We start from the raw sequence: 23403 nt of genomic DNA, 5'->3' as shown, positions 1-23403 counted from the left end.
AGTGGATAGAGCATCGACCTCTGAGTCAGAAGGTCACTGGTCTTAATCCTGTATTCTGTGTGAAATTGGGCAATACCTCATCTGTAAAATGGGGATCAAGACCGGGAGCCCCACGAGGGACAGGGACTGTGTCCAAACCAATTTGTTTGTATCTGCCCCGGGCTTAATACAGTGCCTGGCACAAAGTAAGTGCTTAACAAGTACCACAATTATTGTTATCATTAAGACCAAAGAGGGCTTACCAATCCTTTGCCAATCACCTGTGGTGTCACATTTGTCCCCAAGTATAAACTTCAAGTCATCCCATTTAATAATAAAACCAAAAGTACTATACAAGGGAAGCTCCCAAAGGACTCTCCTTAGGAGATTGAGTAGATGACAACTGGGCATATAGATTTCTGCTTTGAGCACAGAATTGGATAGAAGCAAATCGGGTTGGCCACAGTCCCTTTTCACACATGGGGCTCACAGTCTCAATCGTCATTTTACAGATGAGGTAACTGAGGCACAAAGAAGTGAAGTGACTTGCCCAAGGTCACGCAGCAGACAAGTGGTGGACTGGGATTAGAATCCACAACCTTCTGACTCCCGGGCCTGTGCTTTATCCAATACACCATGCTGCTTCTCTGATTTCTGATTGCTGCCTCCAAAACTGGTTTCCATGCCTTCATTCTGGTCTGAATGTTGATGTATGCTGATGTTCCAATGTTTTCAATTTCTCAAAGAATATTCTACCTTCATGATTCCTTTTTCTACTTCCTCCTCTATGCCTGCATCAATTAATCCATCATATTTATTGAGCGTTTACTGTGTGCGAGGCACTATAGTAAGGGCTTATGAGAGAACGATATAACAGGATTGGCAGACATATTGCCTGTCTACAAGGAGTTTACAATCTAGAGCCTGCATCATTGGACAGTGTGCTACCAAGGTAACAGAATTCTGTGACAATATTGTGTTGTTGATGGAGAACCTGGGTTGTGTGCATGGTTAGTCAGGTTCAGGCTACACACACACACACACACACACACACACACACACACACACACACTCTTTTATATTATATATATATTTATTTTTATATATTTGTACCCACACATATATACACTTACAAACATTTATATACACACACATCACATCTATATATATATACATACACACAAACACACACTATATATGTGCGTGTGTACATATACATATATATAGTCATGCATATTTATACACACACACACAAAACTCAACTCCATCTTCAGATACAAGGAGGATTTTGAACCACTTATTGCAATCAGTTCAGACAGCTGTACAGAAGGTCCCGAAAGAAATTTAAGATCTGTTGATGATGCTCACAGCATGTCGAATGGGAAGAATTTCCCAGAGTACAAATCACAGGCTTCCAGAATCTGGATAGATGCAGAATGGAAATTCTGTGCTCATAGCAGAAATCTATATTCCCAGTTGTCATCTACTCAATCTCCAAAGGAGAGTCCTTTGGGAGCTTCCCTTACATAGTACTTTTGGTTTTGTGCATGGAGGAAATGCAACTTTCCTATCCCCCAATCAAGTGTCTGAGGTGTTTCAGTGTGAGCTACACAAAATGTGGCTGAACCAGACTCAAGTAATACTAATAGAGACCTTTCAAGTGCTTAGAAAAGTGAAACCATGCAGTTTTCTAAATTAACTGCCACTATTCTATTAGGAAATATTTTGCTCAGTAGAGAAAAAAAATTCCAGACCCACCTACACCAAATTTGGTACTCAAAACATATCTCAAAAGGCACTTTAATTTATTCTTCTTATTATTTTTATTGGTAGTAGTATTATACAGTACTGTTGGACTATATAATATAGTATATGATTACAACTAATTATGAGAACATTTTAAATATTTTATTATTAGTAGTAGTAATTGTTATATTATTATAATTAATAATGATAATCATAATTGCAGCATTTTGTTAAGCCCTTTTCATGTGCCAAGAATTATATTTAGTACTGTGGTAGATAACAGATAATCAGTTGGAAATACTTCCTGTCTCGCATGCGGCTTACAGTTTAAGGGGGTGGGAGAACAGGTATTGCAATCCCATTTCAAAGTTAAGAACACTAAGGCACAAGGAACTTAAGTGACTTGCCTAAGGTCACACTGCAGGTTAGTTGCACAACTCAAATTAGAACCCAGGTCCTCTGACTCCTAGGCTTGTGCTCTACTAAACTATGCTGCTTTCTTAAATATCCGCGCTGCCTCGAATTCCTCAACACCAACTCTCTCCTCGACCCCCTCCAATCTGGCTTCCATCCCCTACATTCCACAGAAACTGCCCTCTCAAAGGTCACCAATGACCACCTGTTTGCCAAATCCAATGGCACATACTCTATCCTAATCCTCCTAGACCTCTCAGCTGCCTTCTACACTGTGGACCACCCCCTTCTCCTCAACACGCTATCCAACCTTGGCTTCACAGACTCCATCCTCTCCTGGTTCTCCTCTTATCTCTCCGGTCGTTCATTCTCAGTCTCTTTTGCAGTCTCCTCCTCCCCCTCCCATCCCCTTACTGTAGGGGTTCCGCAAGGTTCAGTTCTTGGTCCCGTTCTGTTCTCAATCTACACTCACTCCCTTGGTGACCTCATTTGCTCCCACGGCTTCAACTATCATCTCTATGCTGATGACACCCAAATCTACATTTCTGCCCCTGCTCTCTCTCCCTCCCTCCAGGCTCGCATCTCCTCCTGCCTTCAGGACATCTCCATTTGGATGTCTGTCCGCCACCTACAACTCAACATGTCCAAGACTGAACTCCTTGCCTTCCCTCCCAAACCCTGCCCTCTCCCTGACTTTCCCATCACTGTTGATGGCACTACCATCCTTCCCGTCTCACAAGCCCGCAACCTTGGTGTCATACTCGATTCCGCTCTCTTGTTCACCCCTCACATCCAAGCCGGCACCAAAACCTGCCCGTCTCAGCTCTGCAACACTGCCAAGATGCACCCTTTCCTCTCCATCCAAACCACTACCCTGCTCATTCAATCCCATCTGGATTACTGTATCAGCCTCCTCTCGATCTCCCATCCTCCTGTCTCTCCCCACTTCAATCCATACTTCACGCCGCTGCCCGGATTGTCTTTTTCCAGAAACGCTCTGGGCATGTTACTCCCCTCCTCAAAAATCTCCAGTGGCTACCAATCAACGTATGCATCAGGCAGAAACTCCTCACCCTCGGCTTCAAGGCTCTCCATCACCTTGCCCCCACCTACCTCACCTCCCTTCTCTCCTTCTACAGCCCAGCCCGCACCCTCCGCTCCTCTGCCGCTAATCTCCTCACCGTGCCTTGTTCTCGCCTTTCCCACCATCGACCCCTGGCCCACGTCATCCCCCTGGCCTGGAATGCCCTCCCCCACCACATCCGCCAAACTAGCTCTCTTCCTCCCTTCAAGGCCCTACTGAGAGCTCACCTCCTCCAGGAGGCCTTCCCAGACTGAGCCCCCTCCTTCCTCTCCCCCTCCCCCCCTTCATCTCCCCACCTTACCTCCTTCCCTTGCCCACAGCACCTGAATATATGTATATATGTTTGTAATTATTTATTACTCTACTTATTGATTTATTTTACTTGTACATATTTATTTTATTCTGTTAATATGTTTTGTTTTGTTCTCTGTCTCCCCCTTCTAGACTGTGAGCCCACTGTTTGATAGGGACCGTCTCTATATGTTGCCAACCTGTACTTCCCAAGTGCTTAGTACAGTGCTCTGCACACAGTAAGTGCTCAATAAATACAACTGAATGAATGAATTAACGAATGAAATATCATAAATATTAGGAATTCATTATTTTTAATGATATTTGTTAAGAATTTACTATGTGCCAGGAACTGTATTAAGCACTGGGTTGGACAAATCAGGTTGGACAGAATCCATGTCCAACATAGGGTTCATGGTCTTAATCCCCATTTTACAAATGAGGTAACTGAGGCAGAGACAAATCACCTAGCAGACACATGGTGAAGCTAGGATTAGAATCTGAGTCCTTCTGACTCTCAGGCCCATGCTCTATCCATTACACCATGCTGCTTCTTTTATTTTCACGTAAAATGAATAAAGCTTTAAACCATAACAACCACAAATAGTCACAACTAAATCGATAAAGAGCATAGGAACCTTGAATATTCAAAAATGCAATGGAATATAGCAGAATGATTGATGTGTCTTTTCACTCTTATCAATACTTCTATTTACCAATGGAAAAGTTGAACTCACCATATAGCCTTCCACAGATTTCTCAAGAACGTGTTTCCAAGAAACAGAGGCCTCAGAAGATGATAAGACTTTTACACCCACTTCTGTTGGGGCTTCATTAGGAGCTGGGAAATTGAGGGAACAATGTTTACTTTCTCTAGGTAATATTTACTCTCCCAAATCCTTATATTTAAACTTGTTACAATTTTATCTTATAAACAAAAAATGTATTTTGAACTTTTATTAGGGTGGATAAGATGGGCAAATAAAAACAAAAAGTCAGAGTAATATTTCTTAATTGTCTTATGAAGCTGTAGGAATGAATGATTGTGATAAACAATGTCCACTACAAAATCAGTTCCTGTGGCTTTCCAGTCCTACAGTTTCCAAAAGGGAGATTCAATGTAATTATAGGAAACTGTTAATTTAAGCACATTACTTGGCATTCAAGTGAACTAACAAATATTAAAGGCAGATATACAGTGTTAGGAATGTTTCCATTTTTTTTCCAGGCTAAGATCAGGTTTCTTTTATAGATCCTTTGAAACAAGTTGTGACACCCACTTCTGCTTGAGCTCAGAAAAGCTTTCCTACACTTAATCTTCCAACTGGGCATCATGTCAAAAATGTATCAAAACAGTCTCTGTTAGGAAAAAAAAGGTAATTTACAAATCTCCTCATGCATGGCGAATGCAGAATCTTTTAACCAGAGTTGATCAATTTTTATCGTCTTTCATTAGCAAGCAATATTCCTACTTTTTTAAAAAAAATATAATACTTTCCACAGAGACAGTGCTCCTTACAAAGTTGAGGTAAGCATATACTCAGTAAGATGGATGTCCTGTTAGCAGCAGAGATTAATGGTTATACAAGTTTCGGCACATTTATGTTTTATGAGACACACTGAAGCATTGAATAAAAGAGTATCTCAATTATGTATGAAGATGTTTTGGAGAAGTAGAAGACAACTGTGGTTTCATGGTACACAGCTTTGCATCAGATGAAACAGCAAAAAAGGAAATAGGTGGTAGGGTGAAAATGCAACATAAATTACAGTAAAGTGACTGATGATTCCCACTGAGTTTGCATTGCTTTAAAGGAAACTGCAGATTTTTTCCTAGCAAACATTGTAATTCAATACAATTCACATCAGATGGCATCCTGATTTCTGTAATTTGGGCTGAAAAGGAATAAAATGCTGATATTTGGGATCTTGGGGTTTAACTGGTACACATTTTATTCCATCATTTCTTCTTTCACTTCCAACTTAATATTTGCAACTTGCACATGTACTCTTGCGTTTGAAGTACCTTCTCTTGTGCCAAACTCACAAATCATGTTCAGAGTTTCACTACGCGAGGACAAATTTTTAGCAAGGGATTTTCCTGAAGTGATGAAAACCTTCAGTAGGGAGAACGGCTGAGCCTTTTGAGGAAAGACGTTCAGTGGACTAATCTCACCTTGATAAATGTGAATAAATGCTCTGCCTACGTTTGTGAAAAAATGTGCGAAGGTGTTATACGGTAGCAGCGTGCAATCGTGAGCCTACCAACACTGTGGCCTGCACGACATGCTGTGGGAATGTGTTGGATAGACTACAATCCAGCCCAATCAACTGTGCTTCTCTAACCTACTCAATTTACCTGAATCTTGTCTCTTTCACCACCTACCCCTCACCTAGGTCCTTCCTTTCTCCCCTTTATATTCACCAGTCCCCTTTACATTCCACCAGTCTACCCACCTTTGAAGGCTTACTAAAATCACATCTGCCCAAGAGGCCTTCCCCAACAAAGCTCTCACTTCCCCTCATTTTCCAAAGAAAGTGCTCAATAAATACAAATGTTTGACTGATTGATTCCCCTACTTGCTCTCCCTTCTGTGTCACATGCATATGCCCTTGAATCTATACTTTAAAAGCACTTCATATTCAGCTCAACCTCAGCTTCACAGTACTTAATGTACATATCTTTTATTGATGTACATCTCTGTCCACCCCTCTAGAACGTAAGCTCCCTGTGAACAGAGAACACATGTTGATCAAATCTGTTGTACTGTAGTCTCCCAAGTACTTAGTACAGTGCTCTGCACAGTCAGCACTCAATAGATACTACTGATTGATTGACATATTTGAGTGTTTACTTTTGTTTGTTTCCAGCCCACTACTTTGAACTTTTACCCTTCTCAAAAAAACATCATTTCCTCTCAGTTCCATGACAGATTGGTGCATTTTGTTTCACCCCCTTCTAGACTGTGAGCCCGTTGTTGGGTAGGGACCATCTCTATATGTTGCCGACTTGTACTTCCCAAGTGCTTAGTACATATTCTGCACACAGTAAGCACTCAATAAATACGACAATGAATGAATGAATGAGTTTTGCTCTACAAAATTTTATTCCAGTGAAATCCTTCAAAATGGTGTGGCAAACAGGCATTTTTTATTGGCTCCTGAATGATCCATCTCACAGTTAGGTGATTACTAGACCTCCTGATCATCCAACATCATCATCATCATCAATCGTATTTATTGAGCGCTTACTGTGTGCAGAGCACTGTACAGGGTGTAACATCACTAAAGATGGAGGTGTGATTTTCTGTGAAGCTTGGGAGGAAGGGAACGCAGGCTTAACCATGTGGACATTTGCTGTTGCTGTCCCTGCTTATTTTCTGGGCTTCAGATAATGATGATGGCATTTATTAAGTGCTTACTATGTGCAAAGCACTGTTCTAAGTGCTGGGGAGGTTACAAAGTGATCAGGTTGTGCCACATGGGGATCACAGTCTTCATCCCCATTTTACAGATGAGGGAACTGAGGCCCAGAGAAGTGAAGTGACTTGCCCAAAGTCACACAGTTGACAAATGGCGGAGCCGGAATATGAACCCATGACCTCTGCCTCCAAGGCCCGTGCTCTTTCCACTGAGCCACGCTGCTTCTCCAATAGCTTGGAGATTCTTCAGATCAATAGCTTCAGTGGGGGAAGCAGAAAAACATGTTTTCCTCCCCTGTACTGGCTCATTTTCTGTGTGACCTTGGGCAAGTCACTTAACTTCTCTATGCCTCATTTCCCTCATCTGTAAAATGAGGATTAAGACTGAGAGCCCCATGTGGGACAGGGGCTGTGTCTGACGCTATTACCTTATAATGATAATAGTAAAGACGGTATTTGTTAAGTCTTACTATGTGTCCAGCACTGTACTAAGAGCTGGGGTGGATACAAGCAACTCAGTTTGGACACAGTCTCTGTCCCATGTGGGGCTCACAGACTCAATCCCATTTTACAGATGAGGTAACTGAGGCATAGAGAAGTGACTTGTCCAAGATCACACAGCAGACAAGTGGTGGAGCTGGGATAAGAACCCATGACCTTAATAATAATTATGATGGCATTTATTAAGCACTTACTGTGTGCAAAGCACTGTTCTTAGTGCTGGGGAGTTTACAAGGTGATCACGGTCTTAATCCCCACTTTACAGATGAGGTAACTGGGGCACAGAGAAGTTACGTGACTTGCCCAAAGTCACACAGCTGACAATTGGCGGAGCAGGAATTTGAACGCATGACCTCTGACTCCAAAGCCCGTGCTCTTTCCACTGAGCCACACTGCTTGACTCCCAGGCCCTTGCTCTATCCACTACTCCATGCTGCTTCTCTGTATCTACCTTGGTGGCTACTACAGTGCCTGGCACGTAGTAAGTGTTGCCAACTTGTACTTCCCAAGTGCTTAGTACAATGCTCTGCACACAGTAAGTGCTCAATAAATACAATTGAATGAATGAATGAAAGTGCTTAACAAATACCACAATGATTATGATCATTATTATTATTATTTTCCCAGTATCTAGAGCAGGGAAAGCAGGAAAGCATGTTTTCCTCTGCTGCCCTGGCTCATTTTTCCAGGTTCCACTGTGGCAGCCACAGCAGAAGTAGGAAAACATGTTTTCCTCTTCTGTCCTGGCTCATTTTCTTAGGCCAGAGGGAAGAGGCAAAATGAGAAGCCCCGTCATTGTCTTCTTTTTATGGAAAAAAAAAAATTTCCTCGAGACCAGCAACAGTCAGAGGCTAGAACTACCCTCAGACTAATAATTCTAACAATTATGGTACTTGTTAAGCACTTGCTATGTGCCAAGCACTGTTCTTAGAGCTGGGTTGGATACAAGCTAATCAGGTTGGACACAGTCCGTGTTCCACATGGGGCTCGCACACTTAATCCCCATTTTACAGATGAGGTAACTGAGGCCCAGGGAAGTGAAGTGATTTGTCCAGGGTCACACAGAGTCATATGGTGGAGCTGGGACTAGAATCCAGGTCCTTCTGACTCCCAGACCCACGGAACGCTGCAGGATCAGGCTGGTGTCAGAAGGCATCCTATGTTCGGGTCAGGGGAGGTAATGCTAAGTTGGACCACAATTCAACCCTTCCTCTGGGTGTTGGTAGAACTGATAGGCAGCCCAGACAAATTTTGCAAGCCAACCAGCGGCTCCTGTGCAAATCGCTTCCCTATCGCAGTCTTCCACCCTTCAAGATCCTTCAGTGCTTAGCCATCTAACTTCAGATCAAACAGAAACTCCTTATTATCGGCTTTACGGCATTCAATCAGCTTGCCCTTTCCTACCCTACCTCAATCATATCCTACTACAACCTAGCCTGCACTCTTTGCTCCTCTAAACCTAACCTACTCAATGTATTGCGAACTCATTTATTCTGCCGCTAACCTCTTGACCAACGAGAAGTAGCATGGCTCAGTGGAAAGAGCACGGGCTTTGGAATCAGAGGTCATGGGTTCAAATTCCTGCTATGCCAATTGTCAGCTGTGTGACTTTGGGCAAGTCACTTAACTTTTCTGTGCCTCAGTTACCTCATCTGTAAAATGGGGATTAAAACTGTGAGCCTCCCGTGGGACAATCTGATCACCTTGTAACCTCCCCAATGCTTAGAACAGTGCTTTGCACATAGTAAGTACTTAATAAATGCCATTAAAAAAAACACCTAACTCCTCCCTTCGGCCTGGAACTCCCTTTTCCTCCCCAACTATAGAGAATAACCTCCTTGTGGATAAGGAATGTGACTGTTGACTCTGTTGTACTATACTCTCCCAACTGCTCTGTAAAGTGTTCTGCATACAGTAAGTATTCAATAAGTACCACTGATTGATTTATCTTAATAAAATGGACTCTTTCTTTTGCTTATTCCCATCTGCACGGTAGTTCATCCCCTGGGAGAGATTAGTCTCATATATAAATTCGTATATTTAACCGTTCACTTCCTGTTCTGAGGCATTTATGTAAAGTAAATAAAACAAACCCTAGCAACAATCCCTGAGGGATCCCCACTATTCTCTGCCTCCCACTTATGACCTTATTATTCTCTTAGCAATCATGTAGAGATGTATTTCTTCAGTGTATTTATTTAGATGTGTTGGTTCAGTGTTGTAAATATTTTCATGTTTATGGGTCCCTTTAGAGTGATGTGGGGCTGTGAATACTTACACACTTAGGAGGAGGGAAAGTGTTGACCTGGGAGTTGGGAGATACATTGTTGGAAGAATATTATTTAATAATTGTGATATTTGTTGAGCTCCGATTTTGTGCCAAGCACTGTCCTAAGTCCTGGGGTAGGTACAGTGCATGCAGAAAGGACAAAGTTCCTTCTCTACATAGGGCTCACAGTTTGATTAGAAGAACAAGTATTGAATCCCCACTTTAAAGATGAGAAAACTGGGGCAGTAAATAAAGTGATTTGCCCAGGGTCACACAGGAGGGTGATGGCAGAGCTGGGATTAGAACCAAGGTCCTCTGACTCCCAGCCTGTGCTCTTTCCACTAGGTCATGCTGCTTCATGAAATAAGATGCCATTTCAGATTTTAGAAGTGCTTTGAAGATGGGGAGAACTGTGGTTTGTCAGATATGGGCAGGAATAATAACAATAATAATAACAATTGTGGTATTTGTTAAGCACTTACTATGTGCCAGGCACTGTCCTAAGTGCTGGGATAGATACAAGCAAATTGGTGTGGCTACAGTCCCTGTCCCACATGGGGCTCACAATCTCAATCCCCATTTTACAGATGAGGTAAATTTGGCAGAGAGAAGTGAAGTTATTTGGCCATGATCATACATCAGATATTAGAGAAGCAGCATGGCTCAGCGGAAAGATCCCGGACATTGGAGTCAGAGGTCATGGGTTCAAATTCCGGCTTCATCACAATAATAATAATAATAATGATGGCATTTATTAAGCACTTACTATGTGCAAAGCACTGTTCTAAGCGCTGGGGAGGTTACAAGGTGATCAGGTTGTCCCACGAGGGGCTCACAGTCTTCATTCCCATTTTACAGATGAGGTCACTGAAGCCCAGAGAAGTTAAGTGACTTGCCCAAAGTCACACAGCTGACAATTGGCGGAGCCGGGATTTGAACCCATGACTTCTGACTCCAAAGCCCGTGCTCTTTCCACTGAGCCATGCTGCTTCTGTGTGTGACTTTGGGCAAGTCACTTCACTTCTCTGGGCCTCAGTTACCTCATCTGTAAAATGGGGATGAGGACTGTGAGCCCCCCCATGGGGCAACCTGATCACCTTGTAACCTCCCCAGTGCTTAGAACAGTGCTTTGCACATAGTAAGCACTTAATAAATGTTATTATTATTATTGTTGTTGTTATTATTATTATTATTATTATTATTATTATTATTATTATTATTATGCAAGTGGAAGAGCCAGAATGAGAACCCAGGTCCTTCTGACTCCCCAGCCCATGTTCTTTCCCAAGAGAGATGAAGGGAGTATGGGCTATAGACGAATGGTTGGAAAGATGAAAATTAATCAATAATATTTATTGAGTGCTTACTGTGTGCAGAGCACTGTGCTAGGAACTTGGGAGAGCACAATGAAGGAGAGTTGGTAAACACAATCCCTGCCAAACAGGAGCTTACACTCTACAGTTGGATATAGACATTAAAATAAATTACTGATGGGGGAATGGCAGTTTAACTTTAGGGATAGTACGTAAGTGCTGTGGGACTGGGAAAGGAGTAGGTTATCTTAAGAGGAATGAAGGGTGTGATCTAGAATGTGGTGGGAGAAGAGAATGAATAATTAGGAGGGTAAATTTCTTGTGGGCAGGGAACATATCACTTTGTTCCATAATTCCCAAATGCCTAGTATAGTGCACAGCACAGCACAAAGTGGCTGCTCCTTTATGCTGCTGCTGCTATTAATAATAATAATAATAATAATAATAAAATTGTGGCATTTCTTAAGTGTTTACTGTGTCAGGCACTGTAATAAGCACTGAGGTGAAGACAAATTGGGTTGGATACGGTCCCTGTCTCATTTGGGCTCACAGTCTCAAACCCCATTTTACAGATGGCCCAGAGAAGTGAAGTGACTTGGCCAAGGTCACACAGCAGGCAAGTGGCAGAACCGGTGTTAGAACCCATGACTTTCTGATTCCCAGGCTCAGGCTCTATCCACTACTGCATGCTACTACCAGTTCTACTACTATGAAAAGTGACCCTTCATTCATATCATTTCCTATCTTTTAGAAACCTTTTCTGTGGGCTTTTGTCAAGGTCATTTCGAAAATCCAAGAATATTCTTCTCACTCAGTTGATCCTTTGAGCTATCTTACTGAACCTCTCAAAGAATTCCAGCCGATGTGAGCTATGACTTCTTACATGCTATCCTTTCCGATAAATGGTGCTTTTCTATGAGCTCATTGATCCTAAACTTAATTACAGATTCCCCTAATTTTTCAGGTACTGAAATTAGATTTACAATTGCAAGGATCTCCTCTGGAAGTCTCCTTGTAGAAGGGAGTTACACTGACAATCTGCCACACCTTTTTTCCAGTGGCTGTTGTAATGATGTTATACAATCTTTCTCAGAGTTCTTGAACTTTCCCAAGTTCCTTCAGAACTTTTGAGTCGATGCTATTTGGTCTCTGTGACTTAATTACATCTACTTTAACAATTTGGTCTAAACCATCCTCTATGGCCACTGTTTAATCCATTTCTACAGACCTGAGATGGAAAACAATTTGTTCTTCATTTATTTATTGTTTACTTTAGGTGCGGCATTATACTAAGAGCTGGGGGTAACTACAATATGATTAGTAAGAATCAACAGGAGTGGAAAAGTATCAAATAGTGTCCTCAACAAAGCCCAAACAAAGAAATCACTGATCTTCTCAGCTATCTCCTTTGCAATTCTGAATGGAACTTCTAGCTCATAACTGATAATTGGCCTCACTGATTTCCTGGCTACCTAGCTTCTTGTGTTTGATATATTTGTGAAATCTTTACAACTCTTGCAAGATGCTCTTTTCAACTCTCTTCTGTCTTGTAATTTTCTGTTTTTGGGGTTTTTTTAAATGGTATTTGTTAAGCACTCCATATGCATTAAGCACCATCCTAAGCACTGGGATAGATACAAATCAATAAGGCAGAAACAGTGTCTGTCCCATATGAGGCTCACTGCCTAATAAGGAGTAGGATTTAATCCCCATTTTACAGATGAGGAAACTGAGCCACAGAGAAATGAAGTGACTTGCCTAAGGTCACATAGCAAAGTGGCAGAGGCAGGATTAGAGCACAGGTCCTCCGGCTCCCCAGCCTGTGGTCTTTCCACTAGGCCACCCTGCTTCTCAACTCTGCTTTGAAATCTCAGGGCTTTATTATTTCCTGCCTATGACCTTCATTAAAACTGCTAGTTAGGCATTCTGGGTTTGACAGTCTATTTTGTTTTTGGTTTTTAGATTTTTTGGTACAATCAATCTGTTATTTATTGAACTCTTACTCTGTGCAGGACACTACACTCAGCACTTGAGAAAGTACAACAGAGTAAGTACACACTAACCCTACCTTCAGTGAATTGTCAGCCGGGCCTTGAATGTAGTTTTCAATCTGCCTCTCATTTCAACAGCTTACTCCCTACTACTAACCTCTCTACTTAACCACAAGATCACACCTCACACTCTTCATTCCCCTCAAGGCAACCTACTCTACCTCATTTATCTCTATGAGCACAGATTACTTGTTCCCCTCTCCCTTTCACTTCAGATCCAGCAGACGCTCTCCAGTGTTTTCTTTCAACTCTGGACTAAAATACAAGCTCCTGGACATGGACTTCAAAGTCTTTCCCTTTCCTCTTCTCACTCTTATTTCTCCATGCTACTACACTGATCCCTCCTTGACTATTGAATCAGCCTCTTCACTGACCTCCTTGCCTCCTATCTCTCCCCTCTCCAGTCCTTACTTCATTCTGCTAGCTGGATCATTTTGCTAAAAAAAATGTGGTTCACCTCTCCCCACCCCTCAAAAACCTCCTGACTGTCACTCACTGTTGCCTTTTCTTCTGTGTGGAAGGTCTTTCCTCTCCAGATGCCCCAAGGCTCTCTGTCAGTCTTCCTAAAATATTACCTCCTCTAGGAGCCATTCTGTGATTAAGTCCTTCATTTTCCCACCACAATGATAACTTGTTTATTTACGCATTATCTTTCATTTATTCCCTTAAATCTATTATTTGCATTTACTGTCTTATTCTTAAGCAAGGCATATTTGTAATACAGGCTTACTGCCTCACCCATTAGCTTGAAAGCTCCATATTCCCCTTTATTACATTCACCAAGTGCCTAGTGACTATTACAATTACATGGCAATTATAGTGCACTTAGAAAATGAAGTAGTGTGCCCTAGTGACTAAGCCCTCCTTTCCTCTTCTCTACTCCCTTCTGAGTCACTTTGACATGCTCCCTTTATTCATCTCTCACCCAGCCCCATAGAACTTACGTACATATCTGTAATTTATTTACTTATATTAATGTCTGTCTCACTCTCTCTAGACTGTAAGCTTGTTGTGGGCAGGGAATGTGTCTGTTATATTGTTATACTGTACTCTCCCAGGCGCTTAGTATGTTGCTCTGCACACAGTAAGTGCATGATAAATATGTTTGACTGACTGACTAGCTTAAGGAGTATGGGCTTGGGATTTGGAGGATTTGGGTTCTAATGCCTGCTTCACCACTTGTTGTGTGACCCTGGGAAAGTCACTTAACATCCCTGTTCTTCGGTTTCCTCATTTGCAAAATGGGGATTAAATATCTATCCTCCTTCCTACATAGACTGTGAGCACCCTGTGGGGGCTGTGTACCATGTGATTATCTTGGAGTTGCAACCAACACTTAGTACAGTGCTTGGCATATCGTAATTGCTTAACAAATACCATTGTTGTTAATATTATTATTATCATTGTTATAATTTTCAGTAATAACTTTTCCTTTGTAATAATTTTACTCCTGGATCTTTGAGCAGCATGGCATAGTGGATAGAGCATGGGTCTGGGAGCCAGAAGGTCATGGGTTCTAATCAGCCACTTGTCTTCTGTGTGCCCTTCACCCAGTCATTTCACTTCTCTGTGCCTCAGCTACCTCAACTGTAAAAATGAAGATTGAGACAGTGAGCCCCACGTTGGACAAGGACTGTGTCCAACCCGATTTGCTCGTATCAGCCCTGGGACTTAGCACAGTGACTGGCACATAGTAGGTGCTTAAAAAATACCACAATTTATTATTATTATTACTACACCCAGAAATATGTCTGAGCAAGTTTCTTCGAAGTAATCACCTCCCCAACTCCATTATAAACCTCACAGGTGTTTGCCTGCTGCTACCTCATCTATAACAATTCTCCCTGTGAAAATGCAATGAGCAAGGTCATGGATCAAATCCCCCTAGCTGACACCTGCCTGCCATCTGCCATCATCAGTGGTTGGAATTGGGCTTTTTGGCTAATAACAAAAGAACTGGATTCCTTGTTTCCATTTCAGCTAGCAAAGCTGTCTCAGTAATGCATCTGCTGCTGTGCCCATTCCCTGAGTCCATTAAATACTGCCTTAAGTGTCTGGAAGCAAGTACTCCTTCTATGTTACTCATTATTTATTATATTAGGCTGAATTCTAGGAGGATTTACTAAATCTTCATTTTTCAACATTTTTCCCATAAAGTATATTGAGTATCATTTAAAGATTGTAATCCTACAAATTGCAGAATTTGAAATAGTTCCAGTAAGCGGAATGGAAAATGAAAAATTAAAATGGGCTTTCATTTAATTATGCATTCTACTCCCTTGACTCTATGAAGTGGCAAAAAAAGAGCATGGAAAAATTTGAACACCCCATAACTTTGAATAAGCCTCATTATAAATCTGAATGAATAACAATATTCTCTTACAATAAAGCAAATGTAGAGTAATAGCATAATTTACATGCTAAATTACATAAATTACATAACAGTTCATTGATGAGAAAGGATAATGATTGCTAAACAGACCTTCAATAATTGGGGATAGTTTATTTATATAAGAAATTTCTATTTAGGTAATATTCATATTCACCATATTTAGGGGAGGACATACATAAAAATAATTACTTTTCTCTTCCTGAATCCTTTAGGCCCATCCCTCTTGAGACCAATTTGTATGGTGGTTGAGGATGAATACTGGGAAGGTTTTTGGATAACTGGGTATCTAAGTTACATGTGTGAAGCTGGGACCTAAAGAATAGGTAGGGAACAGCAGCCTGGCCTAGTGGATAAAATATAGATAAAAAATCCAGAGGGACCTGGATTCTAATTCCATCTCCTCCCCTTGTCTGCCGTGTGTCATCAGACAAGTAGCTTCACTTCTCTGTGCCTCAGTTACCTCATCTGTAAAATGTGGATTAAGACTGTGAGCCCCATGTGGGACAAGAACTACGTCCAACCTGATTAACTGGTATAATAATAATACTAATGGTATTTGTTAAGCGCTTACTATGTGCAAAGCACTGTTCTAAGCACTGGGGAGGATACAAGGTGATCACACTGTCCCACATGGGGCTCACGGTCTTAATACCTAAGCCTGTGCTCTTTCCACTGAGCCATGCTGCTTCTCTGAATCCCAGCGCTTAGTACAGTGCCTGGCAAGTAGTAAGTGCTTAACAAAAACTATAAAACAAGCAAACAAAAAACCCCCCAGTAACTGGAGAGCTCTCTTTTATGGTCAGCCCCTGGAATTATTTTTCCTTACTGACACTCTGTTTCCAGGTTAGAAGATAAAATCTAAGTGGTGGGAAGAGGGACTGAATATGGTTTCAGAATATCGACTGTCATCACAGTGACACCTCAACATAGGAGAAGGTTAAAAGAAGGTCAACATCAAGCATACTTCTTTGTACACAAAAGGTGACTGGGAAGCAGCATGGCATAATGGATAGAGCCCAGGCCTGGGAGTCAGAAGGTCATGAGTTCTAATCCCGGCTCCGCCACTTGTCTGCTGTGTGACCTTGGGGAAGTCACTTCAATTCTCTGGGCCTCAGTTACCTTATCGATAAAATGGGGTTTGAGACTGTGAGTCCCATGTGGGACAAGGACTGTGTCCAAACCGGTTTACTTGTATCCACCCCAGCACTTAGTACAGTGCCCTGCACATAGTAAGCGCTTAACAAATACCATTATTATTATTTTATTATAAGATGATCGACTACTGGACTGGCAAAGAAAACTGTTATATGAAAGCTTGTGATGTCATAAAAACCTATTTAAAAAACCCATGAAAACTTGTAATTTCTGAACAAAATCAAAGATGTGTCCATTCACCTTTACCTGTTTTCCGAACTTCAGACTTTGCCAAGGTTCCAATTAGAGGAGTTATTAGTTATTAGAGGAGTTATTGATTTTTTACAGTCCTGCCCACCTTCGTCCAAACCCTAGGAGGGTGTCCTGACTTACCATCCTGTGCGGAGTAAATGACTGCTGTCAGGCTAAATGGACCATCCCCTTTGTTGTTGAAGGCTTTGACTTTCACTTGGAACTCCGTGGAAGGAGACATCATCTCATCTTTGTGGACGTACCGACTGGCGTCTGGGTTAGTAACCGTCACTTTTTTCCACTCCTTTCCGCCAAAAGGCTTGAAAGCCACCACGTAACCAAAATTACTGCCATAATGGTACTCTCTTGACAAAGGCTGGAGAGAAAGTAAAAATTAACAAGACCACATCAACAGCTAGAAATGAAAATCCGTAAATTATTTTAATTTTCCCTGGCATTGGATGAATCCTCACTCTGATACTGGCAAGTCTAAGAAAGGCTGGTCAGAATGCTCCTGAGTAATACAATTGTTGTGGGCTGGAGTGGTTTGGCTTATCTAGAGGGTGGGCTATATTGTGTTTGTGGTACCTTTTTGTCCTCCAAATGGGCCACTCATTAACAATACAACTACTAGAGAAGCAGTATGGCTCAATGTAAATCCCAGGTTCAAATCCCGGCTCTGCCAATTGTCAGCTGTGTTACTTTGGGCAAGTCACTTCACTTCTCTGGGCCTCAGTTACCTCATCTGTAAAATGGGGATTAAGACTGTGAACCCCCTTTGGGGTTCTAAGATGTGTCATCTCTGGGGTTCAGAGATGTGTCATCTCTGCCCCAGCGCTTAGAACAGTGTTTTGCACATAGTAAGCGCTTAATAAATACCACTATTATTATTATTATTACTAACTTTAAGATGTACTGTCATGCTGAGAAGCAGCTTGTCCTGGTGAATAGAGCATGGCCCTGGGAGTCAGAAGGATCTGGGTTCTAATCCTAGCTCCACCACTTGTCTGAGGTGATCTTGGGCAAGTCACTTAACTTTTTGGGGCCTCAGTTACCTCATCTGCAAAATGGGGATTTAGCCTGTGGGACCCATGTGTCTGACCAGATTAGCTTATATCTACCCCAGAGCTTTGTAGAGTAACTGGAAACCAGTAAGCACTTAACAAATACCATAAAAAATGTAAGATTTGTCTTTTTCATCCAGAATTATATAAATGCCCTTCAATGAAGTCAATGAGTGTATGCAGCTCAAAGAAGCTAAACAATCACCTAAGGACTTGTTATGGTGTGTACATAAAGGAAACACTAAAATTGGAGATTGATTAGTGAATAATCAATCAATCAGTCAATCAACAGTATTTATTGAGCATTTTTATGGTATTTGTTAAGCACTCTCTATGTGCCAGGCACTGTACTATGCACAGGGGTAGATATAAGCTAATCAGGTTGGATATTGTTATAGAGTACTCTCTTCTTGTTTTTTGAAGAACTACAGAACAAACACCCCTCTTAGGGTCACACCTGGAGAGTTTCCAGTACCCTACCAGTTTCGGCTACAGGAGGGAGAGTCAAGCAGAGGCCTATCCATTCCATTCCTAGCTTGAGAAGCAAGCAGAAGGCAATCTTCTACAAGTCAAGACTCACCCATGCTGGGCAGCAGTGGCATGAGAGAGAGTCGAGGGCGAAGACTTCTGTTTACTTGGATACACTACCAGAATGACTGCAGGTGGAGAGTGGGATGTTCTGGGAGAGATGTGTCTGTGGTGTCGCTATGGGTCGGAAATGACTCCATGGCATAAGACAAGACAAGACTCTCTTCTAGTCCCTCTCAGGATCGCACCTGGAGGGTTTTCAGTACTCCACCAGTCCTACCTATGGGAGGGAGAGTCAAGCAGAGGCATACCCATTCCTTGCCTCGGCAGTAGTTAAGGAGTGGAAGGCAATCTGCTACAAGTCAAAACTCATCTGTGCTGGGTAGCAGCAGCACGGGAGTAAGTCAAGGGCAGAGACTCAAATCGACTGTGTGGAAGAAGGCAATGGCAAACCACTTCCATATTTTTCCTGGGAAAACTCTATGGATACACTACCAGAATGATTGCAGAAGGAGATGGGGCGTTCTGGGAAAGATGTGTCATCTCTGGGTCAGAGATGACTCGACAGCATAAGACAAGATAAGACTCTCTTCTAAACTGTAGGCTCATCCTCTAGACTGTAAGGTTGTTATGGGCAGGGAATATGTCAGCTAATTCTGCTGTACTGTACTCTCCCAAGCACTTAGTAAAGTGCCCTGCACATAGTAAGCACTCAATAAATATGACAAGGTGATTGATTGATCCCAAGGGCTTAGTACAGTGTTCTGCACACAGTACGTGCTCAATAATTCATTCATTCATTCAATTGTATTTATTGAGCGCTTACTGTGTGCAGAGCACTGTACTAAGAGCTTGGGAAGTACAAGTTGGCAACATATAGAGACGGTCCCTACCCAACAGTGGGCTCACAGTCTAGAAGGGGGAGACAGAGAACAAAACATATTAACAAAATAAAATAAATAAAATGAATACGTACAAGTAAAATAAATAGAGTAATAAATACATACAAACATATATACATATATACAGGTGCTGTGGGGAAGGGAAGGAGGTAAGGCAGGGGGGATGAAGAGGGGGACGAGGGGGAGAGGAAGGAGGGGGCTCAGTCTGGGAAGGCCTCCTGGAGGAGGTGAGCTCTCAGTAGGGCCTTGAAGGGAGGAAGAGAGCTAGCTTGGCGGATGTGTGGGGGAAGGGCATTCTAGGCCAGGGGGATGACGTGGGCTGGGGGCTGATGGAGGGACAGGCGAGAACGAGGCACAGTGAGGAGATTAGTGGCAGAGGAGCAGAGGGTGCAGGCTGGGCTGTAGAAGGAAAGAAGGGAGGTGAGGTAGGAGGGGGTGAGGTGATGGAGAGTCTTGAAGCCGAGGGTGAGGAGTTTCTGCCTGATGCGTAGGTTGATTGGTAGCCACTGGAGATTTCTGAGGAGGGGAGTAACATGCCCAGAGCATTTCTGGACAAAGACAATCCGGGCAGCGGCGTGAAGTATGGGTTGAAGTGGGGAGAGACAGAAGGATGGGAGATCGGAGAGAAGGCTGATACCAATGCCAATTACGATCAATTGATTGATTGGACACAGTCCATGTCACACAGGGGGCTCAGAGTCTGAATACCATTTTACAGATGAGATATCTAAGACACAGGGAAGTGAAGTGACTTGTCCAAGTTCACACAGCAGACACATGGTGGAGTAGGGATTAGAACATAGGTCCTCTGATTCCCCAGCCCGTAATCTTTCCATAAAGGTACATTGCTTCCCACTGGGCAGTGCACTGTACTAAGCACTAGGGAAACTACAATACAACAGAGTTGGTAGATGTGATCCCTGCCCTCAAGGAAATCAACCTTGTCCTCAAAAACACAGTTCCTTTTCCTTTTTTTTTTTTATTTGGTTGGGGGTGGAGGAGGTATTTGTTAAGCCCTTCTTGTTTTATGCCAAGTCGTTTCCGACCCATATTGGCACCACTGACACATCTCCCAGAATGCCCCACTCTCCATCTGCAATTGTTCTGGTAGTGTATCCACAGAGTTTTCTTGGTAACAATACGGAAATGGTTTACCATTGCCTCCTTCCACACAGTAAACCTGAGTCACCACCCTTGATTATCTCCCATGCCACTGCTGCCCAGCATGGGGGAGTTTTGACTGGTAGCAGATTGCCTTCCACTCGCTAGCCACTGGCCAGGCTAGAAATGGAATAGGTATGCCTCAGCTTGACTCTCCCTCCTGTAGCCGAGACTGGTAGAGTACTGGAAACCCTCCAGGTGTGACCCTGAGAGGTTAAGCCCTTACTAAGTATCAAACACTATTCTAAGTACTGGGGTAGATACAAATTAGTTAGGTTGGACACAGTCTCTGTCCCACATGGGGATCACAGTCCAAGTAGGAGGGGGAATAGGAGAACTGAGGAACAGAGTGACTTCCTCAAGGTCACAGAGCAAGCAATTGGCAGAGCCAGGATTAGAACCCAGGTCCTCTGACTCCCAGGCCTGTGCACTTTCCATTAGACCATGCTGCCTCTGTTGAACCTTATATTGTGCACTACTGTATAGGTAAACTAAATCACAAGTGTCCTTGATGGTACCAATTAAGCCATGTGGGTGTGCAAATTTGATCAGACCAGCCAAGACTAAATTATGTCTGATAATTGTGTATATTATCTTTACAAATTTACTTTTTTGATGCTCAAAAATAATGGTATATGAGGGAGCACCTCACACGTTAAGATAATACTTAATAGGGGACATGAAGAAAATCCAAATAACCTGTCTTTTTCACAAGTTGATCAAGCAGTCAATCAATGGTATTTCCTGAGTGTGTAACGTGTACATAGCATGGGGTTAAGCACTTGATAGCTTGTACAAAGCACATTTCCATTCGACTCATTTATGTTTCAGGAAACAAATGTCATTGTGACCAATTTACATAAACCCAATGTGGTCTAAAAGGGTTATTCAATTTCAGTACCTACCACCCATGTTATGGTCAATTCCCGATTGCTTCCACCTCCTCCTCCAACATCGGAAGGAGCCACGGTAGGTGCTAAAATAACAGAAAAGACAAGTCATATTATTTTTTTCTGGCTCCAAAGGTTCATTCAGACAGCCCATATGGTTCACTCAATTACCATAATTATAACAGCAAAGGCAGTAACCTGTCTTTCAGCCAAGACCAGACTAGAGCCCTTTAATGTTAACCTACTCAGTCTATTGCGTGCATTCATCCTTTATGCCGAATACATAATGAGAAAAGCTGGACTGGATGGAGACAAACAGGGAGTAAAGACTGGAAGAAGAAATAGAAACAATCTTCCTTATGCTGATGACACTGCCCTACTAGCAGAAAGTGAAGAAGATTTGAAGGGCTCGTTATTAAAATTTAAGGAGCAGAGCAAAAGATGAGCCTTCATTTGAATGTCAAGAAAACAAAAGTCATGACAACTCAAAGTTTCAACACATCTATAGCGGATGGAGAGAAGATTGAAATAGCTGACACCTCAGATTTAACATGTCCACAATCAATCAATGAATTAATCAATCAATCATATTTATTGAGCACTTACTGAATGCAGAGCACTGAACTAAGTGCTTAGGAGAGTATAATAATAATTGTGACATTTGTTAAGTGCTTACTATGTGCCAAACACTGTTTTAAGCACTGATAATAATAATTATGGTATTTGTTAAGTACCTACTACATGCCAGGCACTGTACTAGACTGTAAACCTGTTGTGGGTAGGGATTGTCTCTCTTTAGTGCTTAGTACAGTGCTTTGCACATAGTAAGTGCTCAATAAACACAATTAAATGCTATGCTATTGATGCCTGTCTACTTGTTTTGTTGTCTGTCTCCCCCTTCTAGACTTTAAGCCCGTTGTCGCATAGGGACTGTCTCTGACACCAAATTGTACTTTCCAAGCACTTAGTACAGTGCTCTGCACACAGTAAGCGCTCAATGAATACAATCAAATGAATGAATTAATGAATGAATACTAAGCATTGGGGTAGATATAAGCAAATCAGGCTGGACACAGTCCCTGTCCCATGTGGACTCACAGTCTCAATCCCCATTTTAAGGATGAGATCAGTGAGGCCAGAGAAGTAAAGTGACTTGCTGAACATCACATAGCAGACAAGTGGCAGAGCTAGGATTAGAACCCATGGCCTTTTGACTCCCAGGACCATGCTCTATCCACTATCCCAGAATATAGCTGCGTTGGCCAGTGAGGCTGAGAGAACTAGTTTCCCTCCCCACCCCCTAGGGCCAGCCCTGGCTCCCCTCTGCATGTTTGAGGTGACCCCATCCCACTGCGCATTCCAGGTTTTAGTGGGAATGAGAACAGCACATGCAGCCTGAGACCACAGAGAAGCAGCATGACGTAGTGGGTAGAGCCTGAATCAGAATCCCTGCTCCACCACTTGTCTGCTGTGTGACCTTGGGTAAATCACTTTACTTCTCTGGACCTTAGTTACCTCATCAGTAAAACGGGGATTAAGACCGTGAGCCCCATGTTGGACATGGACTGTTTGCAAGCTCCTTTTGGGCAGGTAATGTGTCTGCTTATTCATACACTTTCCAAGTGCTTAGTACAGTGCTCTGCACACATTCATTCATTCATTCAATCGTATTTATTGAGTGCTTACTGCGTGCAGAGCACTGTACTAAGCACATGGAAAGTACAATTCAGCAACAGATAGAGACAATCCCTACCCAACAATGGGCTCACAGTCTAGAAGGGGAGAGACAGACAACAAAACAAACCAAGTAGACAGGCATCGATAGCATCAAAATAAAAAATGAATAGAATTATAGATGTAAACATATCATTAATAAAATAAACAGAATAATAAGTATGTACATATATAAACAAGTGCTGTGGGACAGGGAGGGGGTAGGGAAGAAGGAGGGAGTAGGGGCAATTGGAAGGGGAGGAGGGGCAGAGGAAAAGGGGGGCTGAGCCTGGGAAG

At 42.4% G+C, this 23403-nt stretch overlaps 1 protein-coding gene and 1 non-coding gene across 6 annotated transcripts in view; both read right to left on the bottom strand.

The window, feature by feature from the left end:
* The window catches only part of CNTN1 (contactin 1), a 520093-nt gene that overhangs the window by 64812 nt on the left and 431878 nt on the right, over nucleotides 1-23403 (bottom strand). For all 5 annotated transcript variants that reach the window (XM_038769914.1, XM_038769941.1, XM_038769948.1 and 2 more), the window contains 3 exons: nucleotides 21409-21479; nucleotides 16990-17224; nucleotides 4252-4355 (listed from right to left, as the gene is read on the bottom strand). In XM_038769914.1, the coding sequence (XP_038625842.1) occupies nucleotides 4252-4355; nucleotides 16990-17224; nucleotides 21409-21479 (410 nt within the window). The remainder of the gene's footprint in view (nucleotides 1-4251; nucleotides 4356-16989; nucleotides 17225-21408; nucleotides 21480-23403) is intronic.
* On the bottom strand, nucleotides 20582-20719 carry LOC119924863. The gene has a single exon (XR_005449545.1). It is a non-coding gene; the product is annotated as a small nucleolar RNA SNORA7 (small nucleolar RNA).

Source organism: Tachyglossus aculeatus, chromosome 2 (assembly GCF_015852505.1).
Source record: "Tachyglossus aculeatus isolate mTacAcu1 chromosome 2, mTacAcu1.pri, whole genome shotgun sequence".
In the NCBI taxonomy this organism is placed as follows: domain Eukaryota; kingdom Metazoa; phylum Chordata; class Mammalia; order Monotremata; family Tachyglossidae; genus Tachyglossus; species Tachyglossus aculeatus.
This window is presented reverse-complemented; position numbering and strand designations above follow the sequence as displayed.